The sequence below is a fragment of the Oncorhynchus nerka genome, linkage group LG14 (genome assembly GCF_034236695.1).
Source record: "Oncorhynchus nerka isolate Pitt River linkage group LG14, Oner_Uvic_2.0, whole genome shotgun sequence".
Taxonomy (NCBI): Eukaryota; Metazoa; Chordata; class Actinopteri; order Salmoniformes; family Salmonidae; genus Oncorhynchus; species Oncorhynchus nerka.
The window spans coordinates 9,161,833-9,185,851 of record NC_088409.1 but is presented as its reverse complement, the minus strand read 5'-3'; the positions used below and the strand labels follow the sequence as shown (position 1 = coordinate 9,185,851).

At 45.8% G+C, this 24,019-nt stretch overlaps 1 protein-coding gene across 2 annotated transcripts; it reads left to right on the top strand.

Annotated features, from left to right (window-relative positions):
- Positions 1-12,297: 12,297 nt before the first annotated feature.
- On the top strand, positions 12,298-20,453 carry LOC115127188 (eomesodermin-like). 2 transcript variants are annotated; one of them, XM_065027318.1, is made up of 7 exons: positions 12,298-12,714; positions 15,056-15,709; positions 16,015-16,169; positions 16,309-16,430; positions 17,027-17,182; positions 18,548-18,609; positions 19,493-20,453. In XM_065027318.1, the coding sequence occupies exons 2-7, from the start codon at positions 15,195-15,197 to the stop codon at positions 20,250-20,252; spliced, it is 1,770 nt and encodes a 589-aa protein (XP_064883390.1). In that variant the 5' UTR covers positions 12,298-12,714; positions 15,056-15,194; the 3' UTR covers positions 20,253-20,453. The 2 variants fall into 2 exon arrangements, with proteins under 2 accessions (XP_064883390.1, XP_064883391.1); XM_065027319.1 differs by lacking the exon at positions 12,298-12,714 and having other exon boundaries at positions 14,888-15,709.
- The last annotated feature ends 3,566 nt before the right edge of the window (positions 20,454-24,019 follow it).

Here is a 24,019-nt window from a genome sequence, read left to right as displayed (position 1 = left end):
ATAGAGGTAGAGACTAGATAACATTATAGAGGTAGAGACTAGATAACATTATAGAGGTAGAGACTAGATAACATTATAGAGGTAGAGACTAGATAACATTATAGAGGTAGAGACTAGATAACATTACACATTATAGAGGTAGAGACTAGATAACATTACACATTATAGAGGTACAGACTAGATAACATTACACATTATAGAGGTACTGACTAGATAACATTATAGAGGTACAGACTAGATAACATTATAGAGGTACAGACTAGATAACATTACACATTATAGAGGTAGAGACTAGATAACATTATAGAGGTACAGACTAGATAACATTACACATTATAGAGGTAGAGACTAGATAACATTATAGAGGTAGAGACTAGATAACATTACAGAGGTAGAGACTAGATAACATTATAGAGGTAGAGACTAGATAACATTATAGATTATAGAGGTAGAGACTAGATAACATTATAGAGGTAGAGACTAGATAACATTATAGAGGTAGAGACTAGATAACATTATAGAGGTAGAGACTAGATAACATTATAGAGGTAGAGACTAGATAACATTACACATTATAGAGGTAGAGACTAGATAACATTACAGATTATAGAGGTAGAGACTAGATAACATTATAGAGGTAGAGACTAGATAACATTATAGAGGTAGAGACTAGATAACATTATAGAGGTAGAGACCAGATAACATTATAGAGGTAGAGACTAGATAACATTACACATTATAGAGGTAGAGACTAGATAACATTATAGAGGTAGAGACTAGATAACATTATAGAGGTAGAGACTAGATAACATTATAGAGGTAGAGACTAGATAACATTATAGAGGTAGAGACTAGATAACATTATAGAGGTAGAGACTAGATAATATTATAGAGGTAGAGACTAGATAACATTATAGAGGTACAGACTAGATAACATTATAGAGGTAGAGACTAGATAACATTATAGAGGTAGAGACTAGATAACATTATAGAGGTAGAGACTAGATAACATTATAGAGGTAGAGACCAGATAACATTATAGAGGTAGAGACTAGATAATATTATAGAGGTAGAGACCAGATAACATTATAGAGGTAGAGACCAGATAACATTATAGAGGTAGAGACTAGATAACATTACACATTATAGAGGTAGAGACTAGATAACATTACAGATTATAGAGGTAGAGACTAGATAACATTATAGAGGTAGAGACTAGATAACATTACACATTATAGAGGTAGAGACTAGATAACATTATAGAGGTAGAGACCAGATAACATTATAGAGGTAGAGACTAGATAACATTACACATTATAGAGGTAGAGACTAGATAACATTATAACATTATAGAGGTAGAGACTAGATAACATTATAGAGGTAGAGACTAGATAACATTATAGAGGTAGAGACTAGATAACATTATAGAGGTAGAGACTAGATAACATTATAGAGGTAGAGACTAGATAACATTATAGAGGTAGAGACTAGATAACATTACACATTATAGAGGTAGAGACTAGATAACATTATAGAGGTAGAGACTAGATAACATTATAGAGGTAGAGACTAGATAACATTACACATTATAGAGGTAGAGACTAGATAACATTATAGAGGTAGAGACTAGATAACATTATAGAGGTAGAGACTAGATAACATTATAGAGGTAGAGACTAGATAACATTATAGAGGTAGAGACTAGATAACATTACACATTATAGAGGTAGAGACTAGATAACATTATAGAGGTAGAGACTAGATAACATTATAGAGGTAGAGACTAGATAACATTATAGAGGTAGAGACTAGATAACATTACAGATTATAGAGGTAGAGACTAGATAACATTATAGAGGTAGAGACTAGATAACATTACACATTATAGAGGTACAGACTAGATAACATTATAGAGGTAGAGACTAGATAACATTATAGAGGTAGAGACTAGATAACATTATAGAGGTAGAGACTAGATAACATTATAGAGGTACAGACTAGATAACATTATAGAGGTACAGACTAGATAACATTATAGAGGTACAGACTAGATAACATTATAGAGGTAGAGACCAGATAACATTACACATTATAGAGGTAGAGACTAGATAACATTACACATTATAGAGGTACAGACTAGATAACATTATAGAGGTAGAGACTAGATAACATTATAGAGGTAGAGACTAGATAACATTACACATTATAGAGGTAGAGACTAGATAACATTATAGAGGTAGAGACTAGATAACATTATAGAGGTAGAGACTAGATAACATTATAGAGGTACAGACTAGATAACATTATAGAGGTAGAGACTAGATAACATTATAGAGGTACAGACTAGATAACATTACACATTATAGAGGTAGAGACTACATAACATTATAGAGGTAGAGACTAGATAACATTATAGAGGTAGAGACTAGATAACATTACACATTATAGAGGTACAGACTAGATAACATTATAGAGGTAGAGACTAGATAACATTATAGAGGTACAGACTAGATAACATTATAGAGGTACAGACTAGATAACATTATAGAGGTACAGACTAGATAACATTACACATTGTAGAGGTAGAGACTAGATAACATTATAGAGGTACTCCCCCGTCCCCTCCTGTCCCCGTCTGCCCCTCTGTCTCCTCCTGTCCCTGTCTGTCCCCTTCCGTCCCCTCCTGTCCCTCTGTCTCCTCCTGTCCCTGTCTGTCCCTCTGTCTCCTCCTGTCCCTCTGTCTCCTCCTGTCCCTGTCTATCCCCCTGTCCCCTCCTGTCCCTGTCTGTCCCTCTGTCTCCTCCTGTCCCTGTCTGTCCCTCTGTCTCCTCCTGTCCCTCTGTCTCCTCCTGTCCCTGTCTATCCCCCTGTCCCCTCCTGTCCCCTCCTGTCCCTGTCTGTCCCTCTGTCTCCTCCTGTCCCTGTCTATCCCCCTGTCCCCTCCTGTCCCCTCCTGTCCCTGTCTGTCCCTCTGTCTCCTCCTGTCCCTGTCTGTCCCTCTGTCTCCTCCTGTCTCTCTGTCTCCTCCTGTCCCTGTCCATCCCCCTGTCCCCTCCTGTCCCCGTCTATCCCCCTGTCCCCTCCTGTCTCCTCCTGTCCCCTCCTTTCCCTGTCCATCCCCCTGCCCCCTCCTGTCCTCCCCTGTCCCCGTCTGCCCCTCTGTCTTCTCCTGTCTCCTCCTGTCCCCTCCTCTCCCCTCCTGTCCCCTCCTGTCCCCGTCCATCCCCCTGTCCCCTCCTGTCCTCCCCTGTCCCCGTCCATCCCCCTGTCCCCTCTGTCCCCTCCTGTCCCCGTCTGCCCCTCTGTCTCCTCCTGTCCCCGTCTGCCCCTCTGTCTCCTCCTGTCCCCGTCTGCCCCTCTGTCTCCTCCTGTCCCCGTCTGCCCCTCTGTCCCCTCCTGTCCTCCCCTGTCCTCCCCTGTCCCCGTCTGCCCCTCTGTCCCCTCCTGTCCTCCCCTGTCCCCGTCTGCCTCCTCCTGTCCCCGTCTGCCCCTCTGTCTCCTCCTGTCCCCGTCTGCCCCTCTGTCCCCTCCTGTCCCCGTCTGCCCCTCTGTCCCCGTCTGCCCCTCTGTCCCCTCCTGTCCTCCCCTGTCCTCCCCTGTCCCCGTCTGCCCCTCTGTCCCCTCCTGTCCTCCCCTGTCCCCGTCTGCCCCTCTGTCTCCTCCTGTCCCCGTCTGCCCCTCTGTCTCCTCCTGTCCCCGTCTGCCCTCCTGTTTCCACCTGTCCCCTTCCGTCCCCTCCTGTCCCTGTCTGTCCCTCTGTCTCCTCCTGTCCCTATCTGTCCCTCTGTCTCCTCCTGTCCCTATCTGTCCCTCTGTCTCCTCCTGTCCCCGTCTGTCCCTCTGTCTCCGTCTGTCCCTCTGTCTCCGTCTGTCCCTCTGTCTCCGTCTGTCCCTCTGTCTCCTCCTGTCCCCGTCTGTCCCTCTGTCCCCATCTGTCCCTCTGTCTCCTCCTGTCCCCGTCTGTCCCTCTGTCCCCATCTGTCCCTCTGTCTCCTCCTGTCACCGTCTGTCCCTCTGTCTCCGTCTGTCCCTCTGTCTCCTCCTGTCCCCGTCTGTCCCTCTGTCTCCTCCTGTCCCCGTCTGTCCCTCTGTCTCAGTCTGTCCCTCTGTCCCCGTCTGTCCCTCTGTCTCCGTCTGTCCCTCTGTCTCCGTCTGTCCCTCTGTCTCCTCCTGTCCCCGTCTGTCCCTCTGTCTCCTCCTGTCCCCGTCTGTCCCTCTGTCCCTCTGTCTCCGTCTGTCCCTCTGTCTCCGTCTGTCCCTCTGTCTCCTCCTGTCTCCGTCTGTCCCTCTGTCTCCTCCTGTACCCGTCTGTCCCTCTGTCTCCTCCTGTACCCGTCTGTCCCTCTGTCTCCTCCTGTCCCCGTCTGTCCCTCTGTCTCCTCCTGTCCCCGTCTGTCCCTCTGTCTCCGTCTGTCCCTCTGTCTCCTCCTGTCCCTGTCTGTCCCTCTGTCTCCTCCTGTCCCCGTCTGTCCCCGTCTGTCCCTAACTGTCCCTCTGTCTCCGTCTGTCCCTCTGTCTCCTCCTGTCCCTATCTGTCCCTCTGTCTCCTCCTGTCCCTATCTGCCCCTCTGTCTCCTCCTGTCCCCGTCTGTCCCCATCTATCCCCCTGTCCCCATCTATCCCCCTGTCCCCTCTCTCTGTCGTTTTCTCTCGCTACAAGAGGTGTCGAGGGGGCAGGAGGTGTTGAAGGGGTCTGAGCTATGAGAGGGGGGAGAGCCCACCTCTTCACACCTGTGGCTGGCAGCAGAAAGAGTCAATGAGTCACTGAGAACAGCCAATACTCCCACGTCTTGAACACACACACACACACACACACACACACACACACACACACACACACACACACACACACACACACACACACACACACATAATACATACACACACATAATCCGTTTGTGAGCGTGCTTCTGTGCATATATCCTGATGTTAGTATTCTACTGTCTGTGTGAAGACGGTGATCCAGTGTGTCTTTCATATGTCTTCGCTTGAGAACCAAACCCACAAAAACTACATAACCCATCACAACCTGGCCCACACCAGGGGAAGCCAAACCACATGTCTGGCGGCAGGCCCAGGGTTTCTCTCTCTCTCTCTCGCTCTCTCACACACTCACACACATGCACACACACACACACACACACACACACATCCACACACACATCCACACACGCACGCACTCACAAACCCACACACACACACTCACACACATTTTGCAGTACAATCAATCTCTATAGAGAACAACAAATCAAATCAAAGTTTATTTGTCACGTGCACCGAATACAACTGGTGTAGGTAGTTCACCTTACAGTGAAATGCTTACTAACAAGCCCCTAACCAATAGTGCAAAAAACATGTATTAGGTTTAGAAGTCTTATAAAAATACAATTAAAATCATATAATCATTTATTTTATTTTTTATTATTATTATTTTTAAATCTTAGAGCATTTTGAAGTACAAGGATTAAAGACGGCATTCTGACTCAAACATCTACATCCTGGTCTGAGAAGACAGTGATGCAACATCAGGAGTCCCTTCTACTGAGGAGGGATTGGAGCAGGAGTCCCTTCTACTGAGGAGGGATTGGAGCAGGAGTCCCTTCTACTGAGGAGGGATTGGAGCAGGAGTCCCTTCTACTGAGGAGGGATTGGAGCAGGAGTCCCTTCTACTGAGGAGGGATTGGAGCAGGAGTCCCTTCTACTGAGGAGGGATTGGAGCAGGAGTCCCTTCTACTGAGGAGGGAGGGGGGCAGGAGTCCCTTCTACTTCCAATTTGTAAGTCGCTCTGGATAAGAGCGTCTGCTAAATGACTTAAATGTAAATGTAAATGTACTGAGGAGGGATTGGAGCAGGAGTCCCTTCTACTGAGGAGGGATTGGAGCAGGAGTCTGTTCTACTGAGGAGGGATTGGAGCAGGAGTCCCTTCTACTGAGGAGGGATTGGAGCAGGAGTCCCTTCTACTGAGGAAGGATTGGAGCAGGAGTTTGAGCTGGGTGTCATGTGGGATGTGAGCGTGCCTCGTCTGTGTTCCCGAGAGAAAGACGGAGATGAAGAGACGTCGGAGAGAAGTAAAAGCCTTATCCAGGCTGTATCACAACCGGCCGTGATTGGGAGTCCCATAGGGGCGGAGAACAATTGGCCCAGCGTCATCCGGGGTAGGCCGAGGTAGGCCAAGGTAGGCCGAGGTAGGCCGAGGTAGACCGAGGTAGGCCGAGGTAGACCAGGGTAGGCCGAGGTGGGCCGAGGAAGGCTGAGGTAGACCGGGGTAGGCTGAGGTAGGCTGAGGTAGACCGGGGTAGGCTGAGGTAGGCTGAGGTAGACCGGGGTAGGCCGAGGTAGGCCGAGGAAGGCCGGGGTAGACCGAGGTAGGCCGAGGTAGACCAGGGTAGGCCGGGGTAGGCCGAGGTAGGCCGTCACTGTAAATAAGACTTGCCTAGTAGCCTAGTGGGCGGCAGGTAGCCTAGTGGTTAGTGGTTAGAGACAGGTAGCCTAGTGGTTAGAGACAGGTAGCCTAGTGGGCGGCAGGTAGCCTAGTGGTTAGTGGTTAGAGACAGGTAGCCTAGTGGTTAGAGACAGGTAGCCTAGTGGGCGGCAGGTAGCCTAGTGGTTAGTGGTTAGAGACAGGTAGCCTAGTGGTTAGTGGTTAGAGACAGGTCGCCTAGTGGTTAGTGGTTAGAGACAGGTAGCCTAGTGGTTAGAGCAGGTGGCCTTGTGGTTAGAGACAGGTAGCCTAGTGGTTAGAGCAGGTAGCCTAGTGGTTAGAGTAGGTAGCCTAGTGGTTAGAGGCAGGTGGCCTTGTGGTTAGAGACAGGTAGCCTAGTGGTTAGAGCAGGTAGCCTAGTGGTTAGAGACAGGTAGCCTAGTGGTTAGAGGCAGGAAGCCTAGTGGTTTTAGGCAGGTAGCCTAGTGGTTAGAGCAGGTAGCCTAGTGGTTAGAGACAGGAAGCCTAGTGGTTAAAGGCAGGTAGCCTAGTGGTTAGAGGCAGGTAGCTTAGTGGTTAGAGACAGGTAGCCTAGTGGTTAGAGACAGGTAGCCTAGTGGTTAGAGGCAGGTAGCCTAGTGGTTAGAGACAGGTAGCCTAGTGGTTAGAGCAGGTGGCCTAGTGGTTAGAGACAGGTAGCCTAGTGGTTAGAGACAGGTAGCCTAGTGGTTAGAGGCAGGTAGCCTAGAGGTTAGAGACAGGTAGCCTAGTGGTTAGAGACAGGTAGCCTAGTGGTTAGAGCAGGTAGCCTAGTGGTTAGAGACAGGTAGCCTAGTGGTTAGAGACAGGTAGCCTAGTGGTTAGAGGCAGGTAGCCTAGTGGTTAGAGACAGGTAGCCTAGTGGTTAGAGGCAGGTAGCCTAGTGGTTAGAGGCAGGTAGCCTAGTGGTTAGAGACAGGTAGCCTAGTGGTTAGAGACAGGTAGCTTAGTGGTTAGAGACAGGTAGCTTAGTGGTTAGAGACAGGTAGCCTAGTGGTTAGAGACAGGTAGCCTAGTGGTTAGAGACAGGTAGCCTAGTGGTTAGAGACAGGTAGCCTAGTGGTTAGAGACAGGTAGCTTAGTGGTTAGAGACAGGTAGCTTAGTGGTTAGAGACAGGTAGCCTAGTGGTTAGAGACAGGTAGCCTAGTGGTTAGAGACAGGTAGCCTAGTGGTTAGAGACAGGTAGCCTAGTGGTTAGAGCGTTGGACTAGTAACCAAAAAGTTGCAAGATCAAATCCCTGAGCTGACAAGGTAAAACATCTGTCATTCTGCCACTGAACAAGGCAGTTAACCCACTGTTCCCCGGTAGGCCCGTCATTGTGAATAAGAATTTGTTCTTAACTGACTTGCCAAGTTAAATAAAGGTAAAATAAATAACATTAAAATATAAATCACAGTCAGTCACAGGACAGGCAAAAGAAATGTCAGGCTATTTAGAGTTCGATCAAAACACATATTCATCAGATGAATATACGTTGATAAACACCGTCCTGAAATTGGGACCATTTTAACTGGTTTTAAATAGGTTTTTATTAAAACAGAATAAATTAAAAGATAGTCTCTCTGGAGTTGATTTGAGGTGGGACAGCTACAGTCAATCTCTTCACCATCAGCCTCTCTTTCACATGTAAAAGGGCCAGTGTCTCTGTGGAGTTGATTTGAGGTGGGACATCTACAGTCAATCTCTTCACCACCAGCCTCTCTTTCACATGTAAAAAGGCCCAGTCAGCAGCGTCTGGGGGTTTGACTGTGGCCTTAAAGTTCATGTTGTGACAGGATGTGTTTTATAGGGTCTTTAAGCTGCTATCAGCTTAAAGACCCCCCAACAGATTCACAGATGACCCCCCCATCCCCAACAGATCAACAGATGAGCCCTCTCCCCCAACCGATCAAAAGATGAATGATCATCGTCAACACACACCAACACAGTCATAAAGAGCTCACGACAACCCCTCTACCCCCTCAGGAGGCTGAAAAGAGACAGATGACCCCCCCCCCAATAGATGACCCTCCCCCCAACAGATGACCCTCACCAACGCAGTCTAGTGGTTAGAGCAGGTAGACTAGTGGTTAGAGACAGGTAGCCTAGTGGTTAGAGACAGGTAGCCTAGTGGTTAGAGCAGGTAGCCTAGTGGTTAGAGTAGGTAGCCTAGTGGGCGGCAGGCAGCCTAGTGGTTAGAGACAGGAAGCCTAGTGGTTAGAGACAGGTAGCCTAGTGGTTACAGACAGGAAGTCTAGTGGTTAGAGACAGGTAGCCTAGTGGTTAGAGCAGGTAGCCTAGTGGTTAGAGGCAGGTAGACTAGTGGTTAGAGACAGGTAGCCTAGTGGTTAGAGCAGGTAGCCTAGTGGTTAGAGGCAGGTAGCCTAGTGGTTTTAGGCAGGTAGCCTAGTGGTTAGAGGCAGGTAGCCTAGTGGTTAGAGACAGGAAGCCTAGTGGTTAGAGAAGGTAGCCTAGTGGTTAGAGCAGGTGGCCTAGTGGTTAGAGACAGGTAGCCTAGTGGTTAGAGACAGGTAGCCTAGTGGTTACCCCGTGTATATAGCCATGTTATTACCTCATACCCCAGCATATCAACTCGGTACAAATACCCTGTGTATATAGCCATGTTATTACCTCATACCCCAGCATATCAACTCGGTACAAATACCCCGTGTATATAGCCATGTCATTACCTCGTACCTCAGCATATCAACTCGGTACTGGTACCCCGTGTATATAGTCATGTTATTACCTCATACCCAGCATATCAACTCGGTACTGGTACCCCGTGTATATAGCCATGTTATTACCTCATACCCCAGCATATCAACTTGGTACGAATACCCCGTGTATATAGCCATGTTATTACCTCATACCCCAGCATATCAACTCGGTATGAGTACCCTGTGTATACAGCCATGTTATTACCTCATACCCCAGCATATCAACTCGGTACTGGTAACCCCTGTATATAGCCATGTTATTACCTCATACCCCAGCATATCAACTCGGTACAAATACCCCGTGTATATAGCCATTATATTACCTCATACCCCAGCATATCAACTCGGTACAAATACCCCGTGTATATAGCCATGTTATTACCTCATACCCCAGCATATCAACTCGGTATGAGTACCCCGTGTATATAGCCATGTTATTACCTCATACCCCAGCATATCAACTCGGTACAAATACCCCGTGTATATAGCCATTATATTACCTCATACCCCAGCATATCAACTCGGTACAAATACCCCGTGTATATAGCCATGTTATTACCTCATACCCCAGCATATCAACTCGGTATGAGTACCCCCTGTATATAGCCATGTTATTACCTCATACCTCAGCATATCAACTCGGTACGAGTACCCCGTGTATACAGCCATGTTATTACCTCATACCCCAGCATATCAACTCGGTACGAGTACCCCGTGTATACAGTCATGTTATACCCCAGCATATCAACTCGGTATGTGTACCCCCTGTATATAGCCATGTTATTACCTCATACCCCAGCATATCAACTCGGTACGAGTACCCCGTGTATATAGCCATTCTATTACCTCATACCCCAGCATATCAACTCGGTACGAGTACCCCGTGTATATAGCCATGTTATTACCTCATACCTCAGCATATCAACTCGGTACGAGTACCCCGTGTATACAGCCATGTTATTTCCTCATACCCCAGCATATCAACTCGGTACGAGTACCCCGTGTATACAGCCATGTTATTACCTCATACCTCAGCATATCAACTCGGTACTGGTACCCCGTGTATACAGACATTATATTACCTCATACCCCAGCATATCAACTCGGTACGAGTACCCCGTGTATATAGCCATGTTATTACCTCATACCTCAGCATATCAACTCGGTACTGGTACCCCGTGTATACAGACATTATATTACCTCATACCCCAGCACATCAACTCGGTACGAGTACCCCGTGTATATAGCCATGTTATTACCTCATACCCCAGCACATCAACTCGGTACGAGTACCCCGTGTATATAACCATGTTATTACCTCATACCTCAGCATATCAACTCGGTACGAGTACCCCCTGTATATAGCCATGTTATTACCTCATATTCCCTGTATATAGCCATGTTATTACCTCATACCCCAGCATATCAACTCGGTACGAGTACCCCGTGTATACAGCCATGTTATACCCCAGCACATCAACTCAGTACGAGTACCCTGTGTATATAGCCATGTTATTACCTCATACCCCAGCACATCATATTCCCCTCAGCATGTATATAGCCATGTTATTACCTCATACCCCAGCATATCAACTCGGTACTGGTACCCCGTGTATATAGCCATGTTATTACCTCATACCCCAGCATATCAACTCGGTACGAGTACCCCGTGTATACAGCCATGTTATACCCCAGCACATCAACTCAGTACGAGTACCCCGTGTATATAGCCATGTTATTACCTCATATTCCCTGTATATAGCCATGTTATTACCTCATACCCCAGCATATCAACTCGGTACGAGTACCCCGTGTATACAGCCAAGTTATTACCTCATACCCCAGCATATCAACTCGGTACGAGTACCCCGTGTATACAGCCAAGTTATCGTTACTCAGTGTGAATGTATTCCTCATGCTATTATTTTTCTGTTATTTCTCTATTTTTAATCTCTGCATTGTTGGGAAAGGACTGTAACTAAGCATTTCACTGTTAGTCCACATATGTTGTTTACATGTGGAAAACATGTGACAAATACAATTTAATTTGATTTATTCATCTTGATGGGATCCACTCACAGCATCATCAATCTGTTGGTCTTTGAACAGGAAAAGGCCAGCAGAAAGTTCTAGAAGTTTCTCCATTGGCAGCAAGGATCAACCATGTCCCTGATTACTACCCTGTCTCCTAAAAGCATATTCTACAGTTAACCTAAACAAAAAATATCTGTGCCACTCATCTCATCATATACAATGGACCACTGGTTTATAAAATCAAATCAATTCAAATGTTATTTGTCACATACACATGGTTAGCGGATGTTAATGCGAGTGTAGCGAAATGCTTGTTAAATAAATATATCAAGACATCTCAGGTTACACAGACCCACAAAGAATTCAAAAACAAATCCAATTTTGATCAACTCCCATATCTACTGGGTGAAATACCACAGTGTGACATCACAGCAGCAAGATGTGTGACCTGTTGCAACAAGAAAAGGGCAACCAGTGAAGAACAAACACCATTGTAAATACAACCCATATTCATGTTTATTTATTTTCCCTTTGTACTTTAACTATTTGCACATCCTTACAACACTGTATATATACATAATATAACATTTTAAATGTCTCTATTCCTTTGAAACTTTTGGGAGTGTAATGTTTCATTTTAATTTTTTTATTTTTATTTCACTTTTGTTATTATATATTTCACTTTCTTTGGCAATGTAAACATATGTTGCCCATGCCAATAAAGCCCATTGAATTGAGAGAGAGAGAGAGTGAGAGAGACATCAAGTACCAAGTAGTTGATTGGTGTGTGATAATTCATTTCATTATGTGTCACATCAGTAAACGTGTGTTTCAGTTCGATGTGACGTGGCCGGACGTCAGTCCCGGTCATGTGCAGGTTCGTGCCTCTAAATACGCCGTATCAGTTGGCTAGGAGCATCCTGGCCGTCTCATTGCCACTACTATTAATGTGTTTTCCCGTTCTGCTCCGACGTTCTAGAATCTAGCACATCTACAATTAATCGTGAAATTGTACGACTATTTAGGGGGCCCCTATTGTGTATCACCGAGTGAAGCCATCGCTACAGCATACCCTGCGTTATTGCTGGCAGCGTGTTTCTCGTGTTGAAGGCCTATAATTCTGTATATATTCTGCTTGCCCAGTAGCTCTTGGGAATCGAAAGCTAAAATGAATAAGAGGCTGCTATGTGCGCAACTTCGACACAAGAGAGCGCTCCTAAACGGGGGACGGTTGCAGCTGAACCGCAAGAAAGGATCCTATAGGCAGTAGACTACATATAAGCGCATACTTTAACCATCTCCTTCAAAACAAAGGAGAGGAGAGAAGATGCGTTGAAATACTTATAAATTAACGATCGCTCTTATTTTTATTATTGTGATTGAAAACAAAAAAATATATATGTCGCGTATTTATTTATTTCCAAATTGCAGCCTATATTCGTATTTAAAAAAAAAATGTATTAGGTCTATTTATTAGCCTCAATTGAAAACGAAGTAGGCCAAACAAGGACCAAGATTGGTAAGTTTGTTCTATTAATTTGTATATAATATAAATAGACTAATCCTATTTAAACATATGTATCGGCATAGATCCATGCATTATCAATTCGTAGGCTATATGTTACAAGATAAGTTACAGAAATTATATTTTAAGAATTTCATTTAAAAAAAAAATATATATATATATATATATATTCTGTCAGTGAAATCAGTGCACTATATTTGACCGACCGCTGCTGCTTCAATGCAGTCGGGGCTTTGTGTCACCAATATGTTTGTATCTATAAAGCAGTTCCTACAGCGGGCTGTCGGTTCGGCGACACATCACAGGCTTCTTCAAACGGAAAGATAATTGACCGTTTCCACCTCTGTTCACAATAGGGCAGTCCGGTGGGACTGTAACGTAGACTCATCTCTCTGGAAATTCATGCAAATTCATGACTCTGAATTTATTGTGAAAATATATATTAATTAAATGATCTTAAAATTGAAGGAAATATACTACATTTTAGCCATAGTCTAAACAAACTATTTGGAAAATAATTTATGAAATTATCTAATAATTGTCTGAACAACCCGTTTAGGCTATTCTATAGACTAATAATTATGTAGACAAAAAAAATACGATTAACAAAATGAAATAGAAAAAAAACAATTGAAAACATTACAGGCCTACTTAATATATCAGGGAACATAACAAGTCAAACCTTTGTCGCCCAAACCTGATTCTGTAGCGCTTACATGAGAAATACCGTGGAAAGCGTGAGCACAAATAATACTAGTGTCTGTTTCGATGAGGGTGACAACTTTCCATAGAGTGTTTTCACACCTTTATACAAACCCCCAGGTCTCGGCATTTCTGAAAACAAATCTCATACAATTTGTCATGTGGTTTACAAGAAAACGAATTGTTATGTGAAAGGTATAAATGGTCAAGCCATGCAATAATTTACCGTAGCTAATTCCTCTGTATAGGTCTAACAGACGGATTTTACTACACATATCTGTGCTATCAATTTAATTGCTACTCCGTAATTAAATTGTTCTAATTTTCTAGTTAGCATCTTGCTATTATAAATCAATATGACAGAGAAGAGAGCTTAAACAAACATTTAGACCTACCGTGGGGTCCGGGGGAGGAAAAGGCCCTATGTGTCTTAGTGAAGGGTTCTATAATGACGTGATAATTGTCGATCATCCGCCGGTCAATGACCTGATGGGCTGTAGAGAGATAGTTCAATGAGCGTTGTCTGCCGGGAATACACAAATAACTAGCGATAGGTGGAGGGGTGGGGGGACACGGGAAACCTGGATGTACAGTTTTATTTAGGATGGTACAACAACAACAAAAAAGACACAACATTTAACATTTACTCCAAGAGGTTGACATATATAAGTAGAAAAAATACTTTCGTGAACTAACACTCTCACTTGACCCCACCCCCGTCCCGTCCCCCCACCACTTTACTAACTCTGACCTTGCTCATAACTACTTTATTGAGGACAAATGTACTGACTACGACTGTGGTATGAGGTTGTCCCGTCTAGCTATCTGTAGATGAATGTACTGACTACGACTGTGGTATGAGGTTGTCCCGTCTAGCTATCTGTAGATGAATGTACTGACTACGACTGTGGTATGAGGTTGTCCTGTCTAGCTATCTGTAGATGAATGTACTGACTACGACTGTGGTATGAGGTTGTCCTGTCTAGCTATCTGTAGATAAATACACTGACTGTAAGTCACTCTGAATAAGACCGTCTGCTAAATGAATAAAATGTATTAAAATAATAATAATAATAATAAAAAGCTAAATATAGGCCAGGAGAAGTAGGTTACTCCTTTATTATGTTTAAATGTACAGAGCAGAATAAAACCCACGCCTCTCTGATAGGTCCTTATCTGGGAGATGTAGTGTAGCTTAACGTTTCACTATCAGCCTTACTGCGCAGTAACATTTTGTATAAACTAAAAACATTTAAACGGACTTTTTTTTAATCAGTTAAATATCACACCCCCCCAAAAAAGGGTAAATATATGTGGACTGAGCCATCTATCACGATCCATCCTAAAAGCCACACCCATGGCCTTCACAGCAAATTGGGAGTGTGAAACGGGAATCACGTAATCACCCGTGCAGGTTATCACAGGGGAGCAGCTCGTCAGTTTACACAGTGGTAACTCAGTGCACACGGCCAGCCAGACGGGCAGGAGGACTTCCCTGCCTCTTGATTTACAGTAGCCTATAGCCAGTTAGCCCGTTTGAGAGTATAGCTCTATAGCCTATGCGATTCTAATTGGGATATTTTGGATATACTTAAAATAAATAAAATAATATTGTACTTTTATTTCTCCAAAGGATGCAGAACTTTTCAAGAAGATCCCTGGTTCCGGTGCGTCTCCAACCCTTCTGACAGAAGCCCCGGAGAAGAATTGGAAGAAAAAAAGAAGACCGTGGGACCGAATAACATTTAATCTTACCTGACAAAAAAAATACCATGCTCGGAGAGGGAGAGAGCAACACCTTTCCTTCCCCCAAGGACGCCCCCCGCCCGGAGGAGAGGAGAAAGTCCCCGGTGGTGGGTGCAGATGACCCGGCTATGGCCGGCAGCGCTAGCCGATACACCGACGGACTCGGGCCAGACCGCTATTATATCTCACCCCCATCCAAGCAAACTGGAGACATGGCGAGTCCATGTTCGTTATTCCCTTATTCTCAGTCCGGTACCGTTTACACGGGTTCCGGTGGATCCAGATATTCGACATCGCTTCACTTCAGCTCGGTGTTGCCTCCCACGGGATTCTCCTCGGCGGGGCGCAATCAGTTCGGCTCGGCCTACCAGTTAGGACAGGGTGGGTGTCTCTACCCTCCATACAGCACCGGCTCCGGGATCGGCTCGGTGCCCCTACCCTCAGGCACGGGGGTGAGGGCTCAGGTCTACCTCTGTAACCGGCCTCTCTGGCTCAGGTTCCACCGTCATCAGACCGAGATGATTATCACCAAACAGGGCAGGTGAGTGCGACGTGGCCAGCGGCTAAAGCTGCTTCGTTCGGCGGGTGCCGAGTGTGCTTTCATACTGTCCTGAAACTGTATTCTCTGAAACTTCTCTCATACATTAAAATACGGAAAAGGCGCCTGAATACTGAAAAGGATGCCATCATCACATTGTATTCATATTTGATGTTGTGAAACTGTATTCTCTGAAACGCCACCCACACATTAATTTGTTCTCAAATTCTCACCAGATCTGGCACATTTAAAAATACGCAAACACACACACACACACACACGCATTTGAATCCTTGTCTGTTTATCAGGCGGATGTTCCCGTTCCTGGGTTTCAACCTGATGGGTCTGAACCTCTCTGCTCATTACAACGTGTTTGTGGAGGTCGCGCTCGCGGACCCCAACCACTGGAGGTTCCAAGGCGGGAAATGGATCACCTGTGGAAAGGCGGACAATAATATGCAGGGTATGATCCGATAAATGATAGGCAGTAGAAAGATTTCTAAATAGTTGTTTTGATTTACATTAACCACGGCGATTATGAAACAATCTTTTTTACATTTATTTTTAAATGAATTTTTTAAAACACATTTTTCCTTCTTTAGGAAACAAAATGTACGTCCATCCTGAATCCCCCAACACGGGAGCACATTGGATGAGACAGGAGATCTCGTTCGGCAAACTGAAGCTCACCAACAACAAAGGAGGCAGTAACAACAGCGCACAGGTGATGAATTTGTTTTTTATACCACCTGCACGGGGGGGGGTCATTTTAAGGAAATATAAATATATTCTAATAAGCCTGGGAATGTATTGGATTATGTACGAAATATTTTCATCGTTTTAAAAAAAAGAAAATCCTACTGTGGTTATTATTAATGTGTAACTTCCAGGCTCATTGTTTTAAATGCAAAATTAAAAATAAACAACATATTTATTTCATTGTTATTATTATGCAGATCGTCCATAATGACATATAGATATCTTTATTAAGCCAAATCCTGAAAACATTCGCATAAACTTGCATTGGTGTCATTTGGTATGTGTCATTATTTATGTATTTATTTTACCTTTAATTAACCAGGCAAGTCAGTTAAGAACAAATTCTTATTTTCAATGACGGCGTACCAGGGAACAGTGGGTTAACTGCCTTGTTCAGGGGCAGAACGACAGATATTTAGGTCTGGGATTTGATCTAAGCACCCTTTCGGTTACTAGTCCAACGCTCTTACCGCTAGGCTACCTACCTGCTGCACCCGTACAGGATTTGGCCCACAAATAAGTCTCCCCCGTTGACTTTCTGTTCGGTTTCTCTGTGTACAGATGATAGTTCTTCAGTCTCTTCATAAGTATCAGCCGCGGCTACACATTGTAGAGGTGACAGAGGGGTTGGAGGACATGAGCAGTGACCCAAAGACCCAGACCTTCACCTTCCCTGAGAACCAGTTTATAGCCGTCACGGCCTATCAGAACACTGATGTAAGAATGCATCTTTCACTATCGTTCTCTCTCTCTCTGTCCTCTCCCTCTGCTCTCTCTCTCTCTGTCGTCTCCCCTCGCTCTGTCCTCTCTCTCTGTCCTCTCTCTGTCGTCTCCCCCTGCTTTCGTTCTCTCTCTCTCAGTCCTCTCCCCTCGCTCTCTCTCTCTCTCCCCTCCCCCTGCTCTCTCTCTCCCTGTCTCTCTCTCTGGCCTCTCCCCCTGCTCTCTCTCTGTCCTCTCCCCCTGCTCTCTCTCTCTGTCCTCTCCCTCTGCTCTCTCTCTGTCCTCTCCCCTGCCCTCGTTCTCTCTCTCTCTGTCCTCTCCCTCTGCTCTCTCTCTCTGTCCTCTCCCTCTGCTCTCTCTCTGTCCTCCTCCCCCTGCCCTCGTTCTCGTTCCCTCTCTCTCTCTGGCCTCTCCCCTGCTCTCGTTCTCTCTCTCTGGCCTCTCCCCCTGCTCTCTCTCTGTCCTCTCTCTCTCTCTCTGGCCTCTCCCCCTGCGCTCTCGTTCTCTCTCTCTCTCTGGCCTCTCCCCTGCTCTTGTTCTCTCTCTCTCTGGCCTCTCCCCCCCTGCTCTCGTTCTCTCTCTCTCTGGCCTCTCCCCTGCTCTCTTCTCTCTCTCTCTGGCCTCTCCCCTGCTCTCCCCCTCCTCTCTCTCTGGCCTCTCCCCCTGCTCTCTCTCTCTCTCTCCCCCCCTCCTCTGCTCTCTCTCTCTCTCCCCCTGCTCTCGTCTCTCTCTCTCTCTCCCCTGCCTCTCCCCTGCTCTCTGGCCTCTCCTCTCTCTCTCTGGCCTCTCTCCCCTGCTCTCCTCTGCTCTCTCTCTCTCTGGCCTCTCCCCCTGCTCTCGTTCTCTCTCTCCTCTCCCCCTCCTCTCTCTCTGGCCTCTCCCCTGGCTCTCCCTCTTCCTCTCCCTCTCCTCTCTCTCTGGCCTCTCCCCCTGCTCTCTCTCTCCTCTCCCCCTGCTCTCTCTCCCCCTGCTCTCTCTCTCTCTGGCCTCTCCCCTGCTCTCTCTCTCTCTCTCCCCTGCTCTCTCTCTCTCTCCCCCCTGCTCTCTCTCTCCTCTCCCCTGCTCTCTCTCCTCTCCCCTGCTCTCTCTCTCTCTCTCTCTCTCTCTCCCCCCCTGCTCTCTCTCTGGCCTCTCCCCCTGCTCTCTCTCTCCTCTCCCCTGCTCTCTCTCTCTCTCTCCCCTGCTCTCTCTCTCCTCTCCCCCTCTCTCTCTCTCCCCCCTGCTCTCTCTCTCTCTCTCCCCCTGCTCTCTCTCTCTCCTCTCCCCCTGCTCTCTCTCTCCTCTCCCCCTGCTCTCTCTCTCTCTCAACCCTGTATCTCACTATAACACAGTTTTCTAATTGCTACTCTCTTGTTTCCGTAGATCACACAACTGAAAATTGACCACAACCCGTTTGCGAAAGGATTCAGGGATAACTATGATTCGTGAGCATCTTTAATGTTTCCACCATATTGATATTCACTTACAAATGACCGTAATACAACAACGGTTTTTGTTGTTGCAAGATGTCTTATCCCTGTCACATTTCCGTATACACCGAGTGTACAAAACATTAAGAACACCTTCCTAATATTGCGTTTGCAGCCCCCTTTGCCCACACAACAGTCCCTCAATTCGTCAGAGCATACACTCTACAAGGTGTCGAAAGCGTTCCACAGGGAGGCTGGCCCGTGTAATAAGACTCTACAAGGTGTCGAACGCGTTCCACAGGGAGGCTGGCCCGTGTAATAAGACTCTACAAGGTGTCGAACGCGTTCCACAGGGAGGCTGGTCCGTGTAATAGACTCTACAAGGTGTCGAACGCGTTCCACAGGGAGGCTGGCCCGTGTAATAGACTCTACAAGGTGTCGAACGCGTTCCACAGGGAGGCTGGCCCGTGTAATAAGACTCTACAAGGTGTCGAACGCGTTCCACAGGGAGGCTGGCCCGTGTAGACTGTCCTTTGTGTTGATGGACCATTCTTGATACACACAGGAAACTGTTGAGTGTGAAAAACCCTGCAGCGACTGGCCTGCCTCTGGCACCTACTACCATACCGCATTCAAAGCCCCTTGAATCTTTTGTCTTGTCCATTCACCCTCTGAACGGCACACATACACAATCCATGTCTCAAGGCTTAAACATAATTATTTAACCAGGTCTCCTCCCCTTCATCTACATTGATTGAAGTGGATTTAACAGGTGACATCATTGAGTGATAATAGCTTTCACCTGGATTCACCTGGTCAGTCTGTGTCATGGATAGAGCAGGTGTCCTTAATGTTTTATACACTCAGTGTACATCTCTCTTCTCCTATGATATTCTAGGATGTACACAGCTCCAGAGGGTGACCGACTGACCCCCTCCCCCACCGGCTCCCAACAGATCGTCCCAGGTGCTCGCTACGCCATGCAACCTTTCTTCCAGGACCAGGTCATCAACAACCTGCCCCAGAACCGCTTCTACAACAGTGAGAGGACAGTACCCCAGACCAACAGTCTCTTCTCCCCTCAGCCAGAGGACAGCGCCTCCCAGAGGTGGTTTATCTCCATGCAACAGGGAGGAGCTGGCCCCAACAAACTGGATCTCAGTTCCTATGAAGGGGACTACTCTAGCAGCCTGCTCCCTTACGGGATTAAATCCCTGCCTCTACAGAACTCCCACGCTCTCACCTACTACCCAGACTCTCCTTTCACTTCCATGGCAGCAGGATGGGGCTCTAGAGGATCTTACCAGAGAAAGGTGACCACGGGCCTGCCGTGGTCCCCTAGACCCAGCCCCACTGGGTTCCCAGAGGACCAGCTGTCTGTGCCTGACAAAGACAAGGCTCAGGGGGAAGAGATCAACGGCAGTAGTGTCGGTAACATAGCTTCAACGTGGACTGATTCTCACTCTTCCACGCCGGGCTTGGAGAAAGCTGACTCTGGGGCCCTGGTGTGTAAAAGGAGACGTACGCCTCTGAGTGGACCCGGCACAGAGAACTCCCCCACTGTAAAGGGTGAGGGTCTGACTGCCACTGACACCTACAGCAAAGAGTCATCCCTTTCTAAAAGTATGGCTTACTATTCCTTCTACACAGGCCCTTAATTATCTTGTCACCTTTTAGAAAATCTTTGATGCCAGGTTTCCCCTCCTTTTCGTATTGGTTGGAAGTTTCAAGTCTGTCGACATTCTGCCAAACCAGTGCCACCTACACCAACCTTATTCACCAGGGGTTTTTAACAGTCTGTCGACATTCTGCCAAACCAGTGCCACCTACACCAACCTTATTCACCAGGGGTTTTTAACAGTCTGGGACATTTGCCAAACAGTCCAGTCTGTCGACATTCTGCCAAACCAGTGCCACCTACACCAACCTCATTCACCAGGGGTTTTTAACAGTCTGTGTCTGACATTCTGCCAAACCAGTGCCACCTACACCAACCTTATTCACCAGGGGTTTTTAACAGTCTGTCGACATTCTGCCAAACCAGTGCCACCTACACCAACCTCATTCACCAGGGGTTTTTAACAGTCTGTGGACATTCTGCCAAACCAGTGCCACCTACACCAACCTTATTCACCAGGGGTTTTTAACAGTCTGTCGACATTCTGCCAAACCAGTGCCACCTACACCAACCTTATTCACCAGGGGTTTTTAACAGTCTGTGGACATTCTGCCAAACCAGTGCCACCTACACCAACCTTATTCACCAGGGGTTTTTAACAGTCTGTCGACATTCTGCCAAACCAGTGCCACCTACACCAACCTTATTCACCAGGGGTTTTTAACAGTCTGTCGACATTCTGCCAAACCAGTGCCACCTACACCAACCTTATTCACCAGGGGTTTTTAACAGTCTGTCGACATTCTGCCAAACCAGTGCCACCTACACCAACCTTATTCACCAGGGGTTTTTAACAGTCTGTCGACATTCTGCCAAACCAGTGCCACCTACACCAACCTTATTCACCAGGGGTTTTTAACAGTCTGTGACTGGACAGTGTGATTTAAAAAGAATTAACAATCTATGATGGACCGTGGGAATTGTTCTCAAAGTGCCAGAGTATTCGATATAACCCAGTGGGTTGTGCTATGACGTATTCTATTGTCCTCCAATGTACCCGGGTTGATGTGTGTTTGTACAACATATGCCTTCACATTGAAGTTGTAGTTTTTACCGACGTGACTCGTTTATTGAAGACGTGTGAATATGATGCTGTAAAATGTGAAGGGTCTTGTATCAAATAGACTGGACATTGTTAAGAGTTGTTTTTTTTGTGCTGTTGTTTTATCTTAATAAAATAAAAATAAAAGCTTCAAGGTTCGTTATCCAACTATTGAATGAATAGTGAGTCTTTGGTCCATCAGAGTAACGGAATAAGATAACAGCCTAAATCAGGACTACACCATCGACTCTTATATCGACAACGCAATCTGTACCATTTATATATTATTTAACTAGGCAAGTCATTTAAAGAACAAATTCTTATTTACAATGTCGTTCTACCCGGGGAAGAGTAGGTTTAACTGCCTTGTTCAGAGGGCAGAACAACAGACTAGGCTACCTGTCTCTACCTGCTGCCATCAAGGTCCAGACATCCTGTCCGTTTGTTACTTTGGTTGGCGTTCTACCCGGGGAAGAGTGGGTTTAACTGCCTTGTTCAGAGGGCAGAACAACAGACTAGGCTACCTGTCTCTACCTGCTGCCATCAAGGTCCAGACATCCTGTCCGTTCTTTGGTTGCTACAGACTCAGAAATCCATATCTTTTTGGATATGGCTAATTAATATATATATATATGTTCTACCCGGGAAGAGTGGGTTTAACTGCCTTGTTCAGGTGTTGTTTTACAGGGTCGGCAGAACAACAGACTAGGCTAGGTGTCTTACTACCTGCTGCCACCAAGGTCCAGACATCCTGTCAGTTTGTTACTTTGTATGATAGGTGTTGTTTTACAGGGTCGGCCATAGTAGTATGATAGGTGTTGTTTTACAGGGTCGGCCGATAGGTGTTGTTTTACAGGGTCGGTCATAGTAGTATGATAGGTGTTGTTTTAACTGATAGGTGTTGTTCAGAGGGGTGTTGTTTTACAGAACAACAGATGAGGTGTTGTTTTACCTGTCTCTACCTGCTGCCATCAAGGTCCAGACATCCTGTCCGTTTGTTACTTTGGTAGTATGATAGGTGTTGTTTTACAGGGTCTACCCGGGAAGGTGTTGTTTTACAGGGTCGGCTGTAGTATGATAGGTGTTGTTTTACAGGGTAGTACAGGTGTTGTTTTACAACAGATAGTAGTATGGTTGTTTTAGAGGGTTGTTTTAGAGTGGCCATAGTAGTATGATAGGTGTTGTTTTAGAGGGTCGGCCATAGTAGTATGATAGGTGTTGTTTTACAGGGTCGGTCATAGTAGTATGATAGGTGTTGTTTTACAGGGTCCCATGGTAGTAATATAGGTGTTGTTTTACAGGGTCGGCCATGGTAGTATGATAGGTGTTGTTTTAGAGGGTCCCATAGTAGTATGATAGGTGTTGTTTTACAGGGTCAGTCAAGTAGTCCAGTACATCCTGTAGTATGATAGGTGTTGTTTTAGAGGGTCCTTATGTTGTTGTTTTACAGGGTCAGAACATAGTAGTATGATAGCTACCTGTTTTACAGGGTCGGCCATAGTAGGAAGACAGGGTTGGCCATAGTTTGATACTGTTGTTTTACCTCATGTTCAGGGGGCAGAATGATAGGTGTTGTTTTAGAGGGTCGGCCATAGTAGTATGATAGGTGTTGTTTTTTTACAGGGTCGGCTAGTATGATAGGTGTTGTTTTACTACCATAGCAGTATGATAAGTTGTTTTACCAGACATCCTGTCAGTTTTTTACAGGGTACTTTGGTATGGGTGTTCTTTACCCGGGAAGAGTGGGTTTAACTGCCTTGTTCAGGGGACAGAACAACAGACATAGGCTACCTGTCTCTACCTAGGTGTTGTTTTACAGGGTCGCCATGGTAGTATGATAGGTGTTGTTTTACAGGGTCCTAGGTGTTGTTTTACAGGGTCGGCCATGGTAGTATGATAGGTGTTGTTTTACAGGGTTGGCCATTGTAGTATGATAGGTGTTGTTTTACAGGGTCCCATGGTAGTATGATAGGTGTTGTTTTACAGGGTCCCATAAGATATGTGTTGTTTTAGAGGGGACCATAGTAGTATGATAGGTGTTGTTTTAGAGGGTCGGCCATAGTAGTCTACCTAGTATGAAGGTGTTGTTTTACAGGGTCCAGTTGATAGGTGTTGTTTTACTGCCTTAGTTATAGGTGTTGTTTTACAGGGTCGGCCATGGTAGTATGATAGAGAGGGTCGGCCATAGTAGTATGATAGGTGTTGTTTTACAGGGTCAGTCATAGTAGTATGATAGGTGTTGTTTTAGAGGGTCGGCCATAGTAGTATGATAGGTGTTGTTTTACAGGGTCAGTCATAGTAGTATGATAGGTGTTGTTTTAGAGGGTCCCATAGTAGTATGATAGGTGTTGTTTTACAGGGTCAGTCATAGTAGTTATAGGTGTTGTTTTACAGGGTCGGCCATAGTAGTATGATAGGTGTTGTTTTACAGGGTTGGCCATAGTAGTATGATAGGTGTTGTTTTACAGGGTCAGTCATAGTAGTATGATAGGTGTTGTTTTACAGGGTCGGGGTAGTAGAAGAGGGTCGGCCAAGGGTCGGCAGTAGTATGATAGGTGTTGTTTTACAGGGTCGGCTTAGTAGTATGATAGGTGTTGTTTTACAGGGTCGGCTATAGTAGTATGATAGGTGTTGTTTTACACAGTCAAGGTCCAGACATCCTAGTAGTATGATAGGTGTTGTTTTAGAGGGTCTAGTAGTATGAT

Bases quoted from the DNA above. Each gene is read 5' to 3' on its own strand.
- LOC115127188 (XM_065027318.1), top strand. From the start codon at position 15,195: ATGCTCGGAGAGGGAGAGAGCAACACCTTTCCTTCCCCCAAGGACGCC. The intron at 16,170-16,308 runs GTATGATCCGAT...TTCCTTCTTTAG, and splicing joins GGCGGACAATAATATGCAGG to GAAACAAAATGTACGTCCAT. The intron at 16,431-17,026 runs GTGATGAATTTG...CTCTGTGTACAG, and splicing joins GCAGTAACAACAGCGCACAG to ATGATAGTTCTTCAGTCTCT.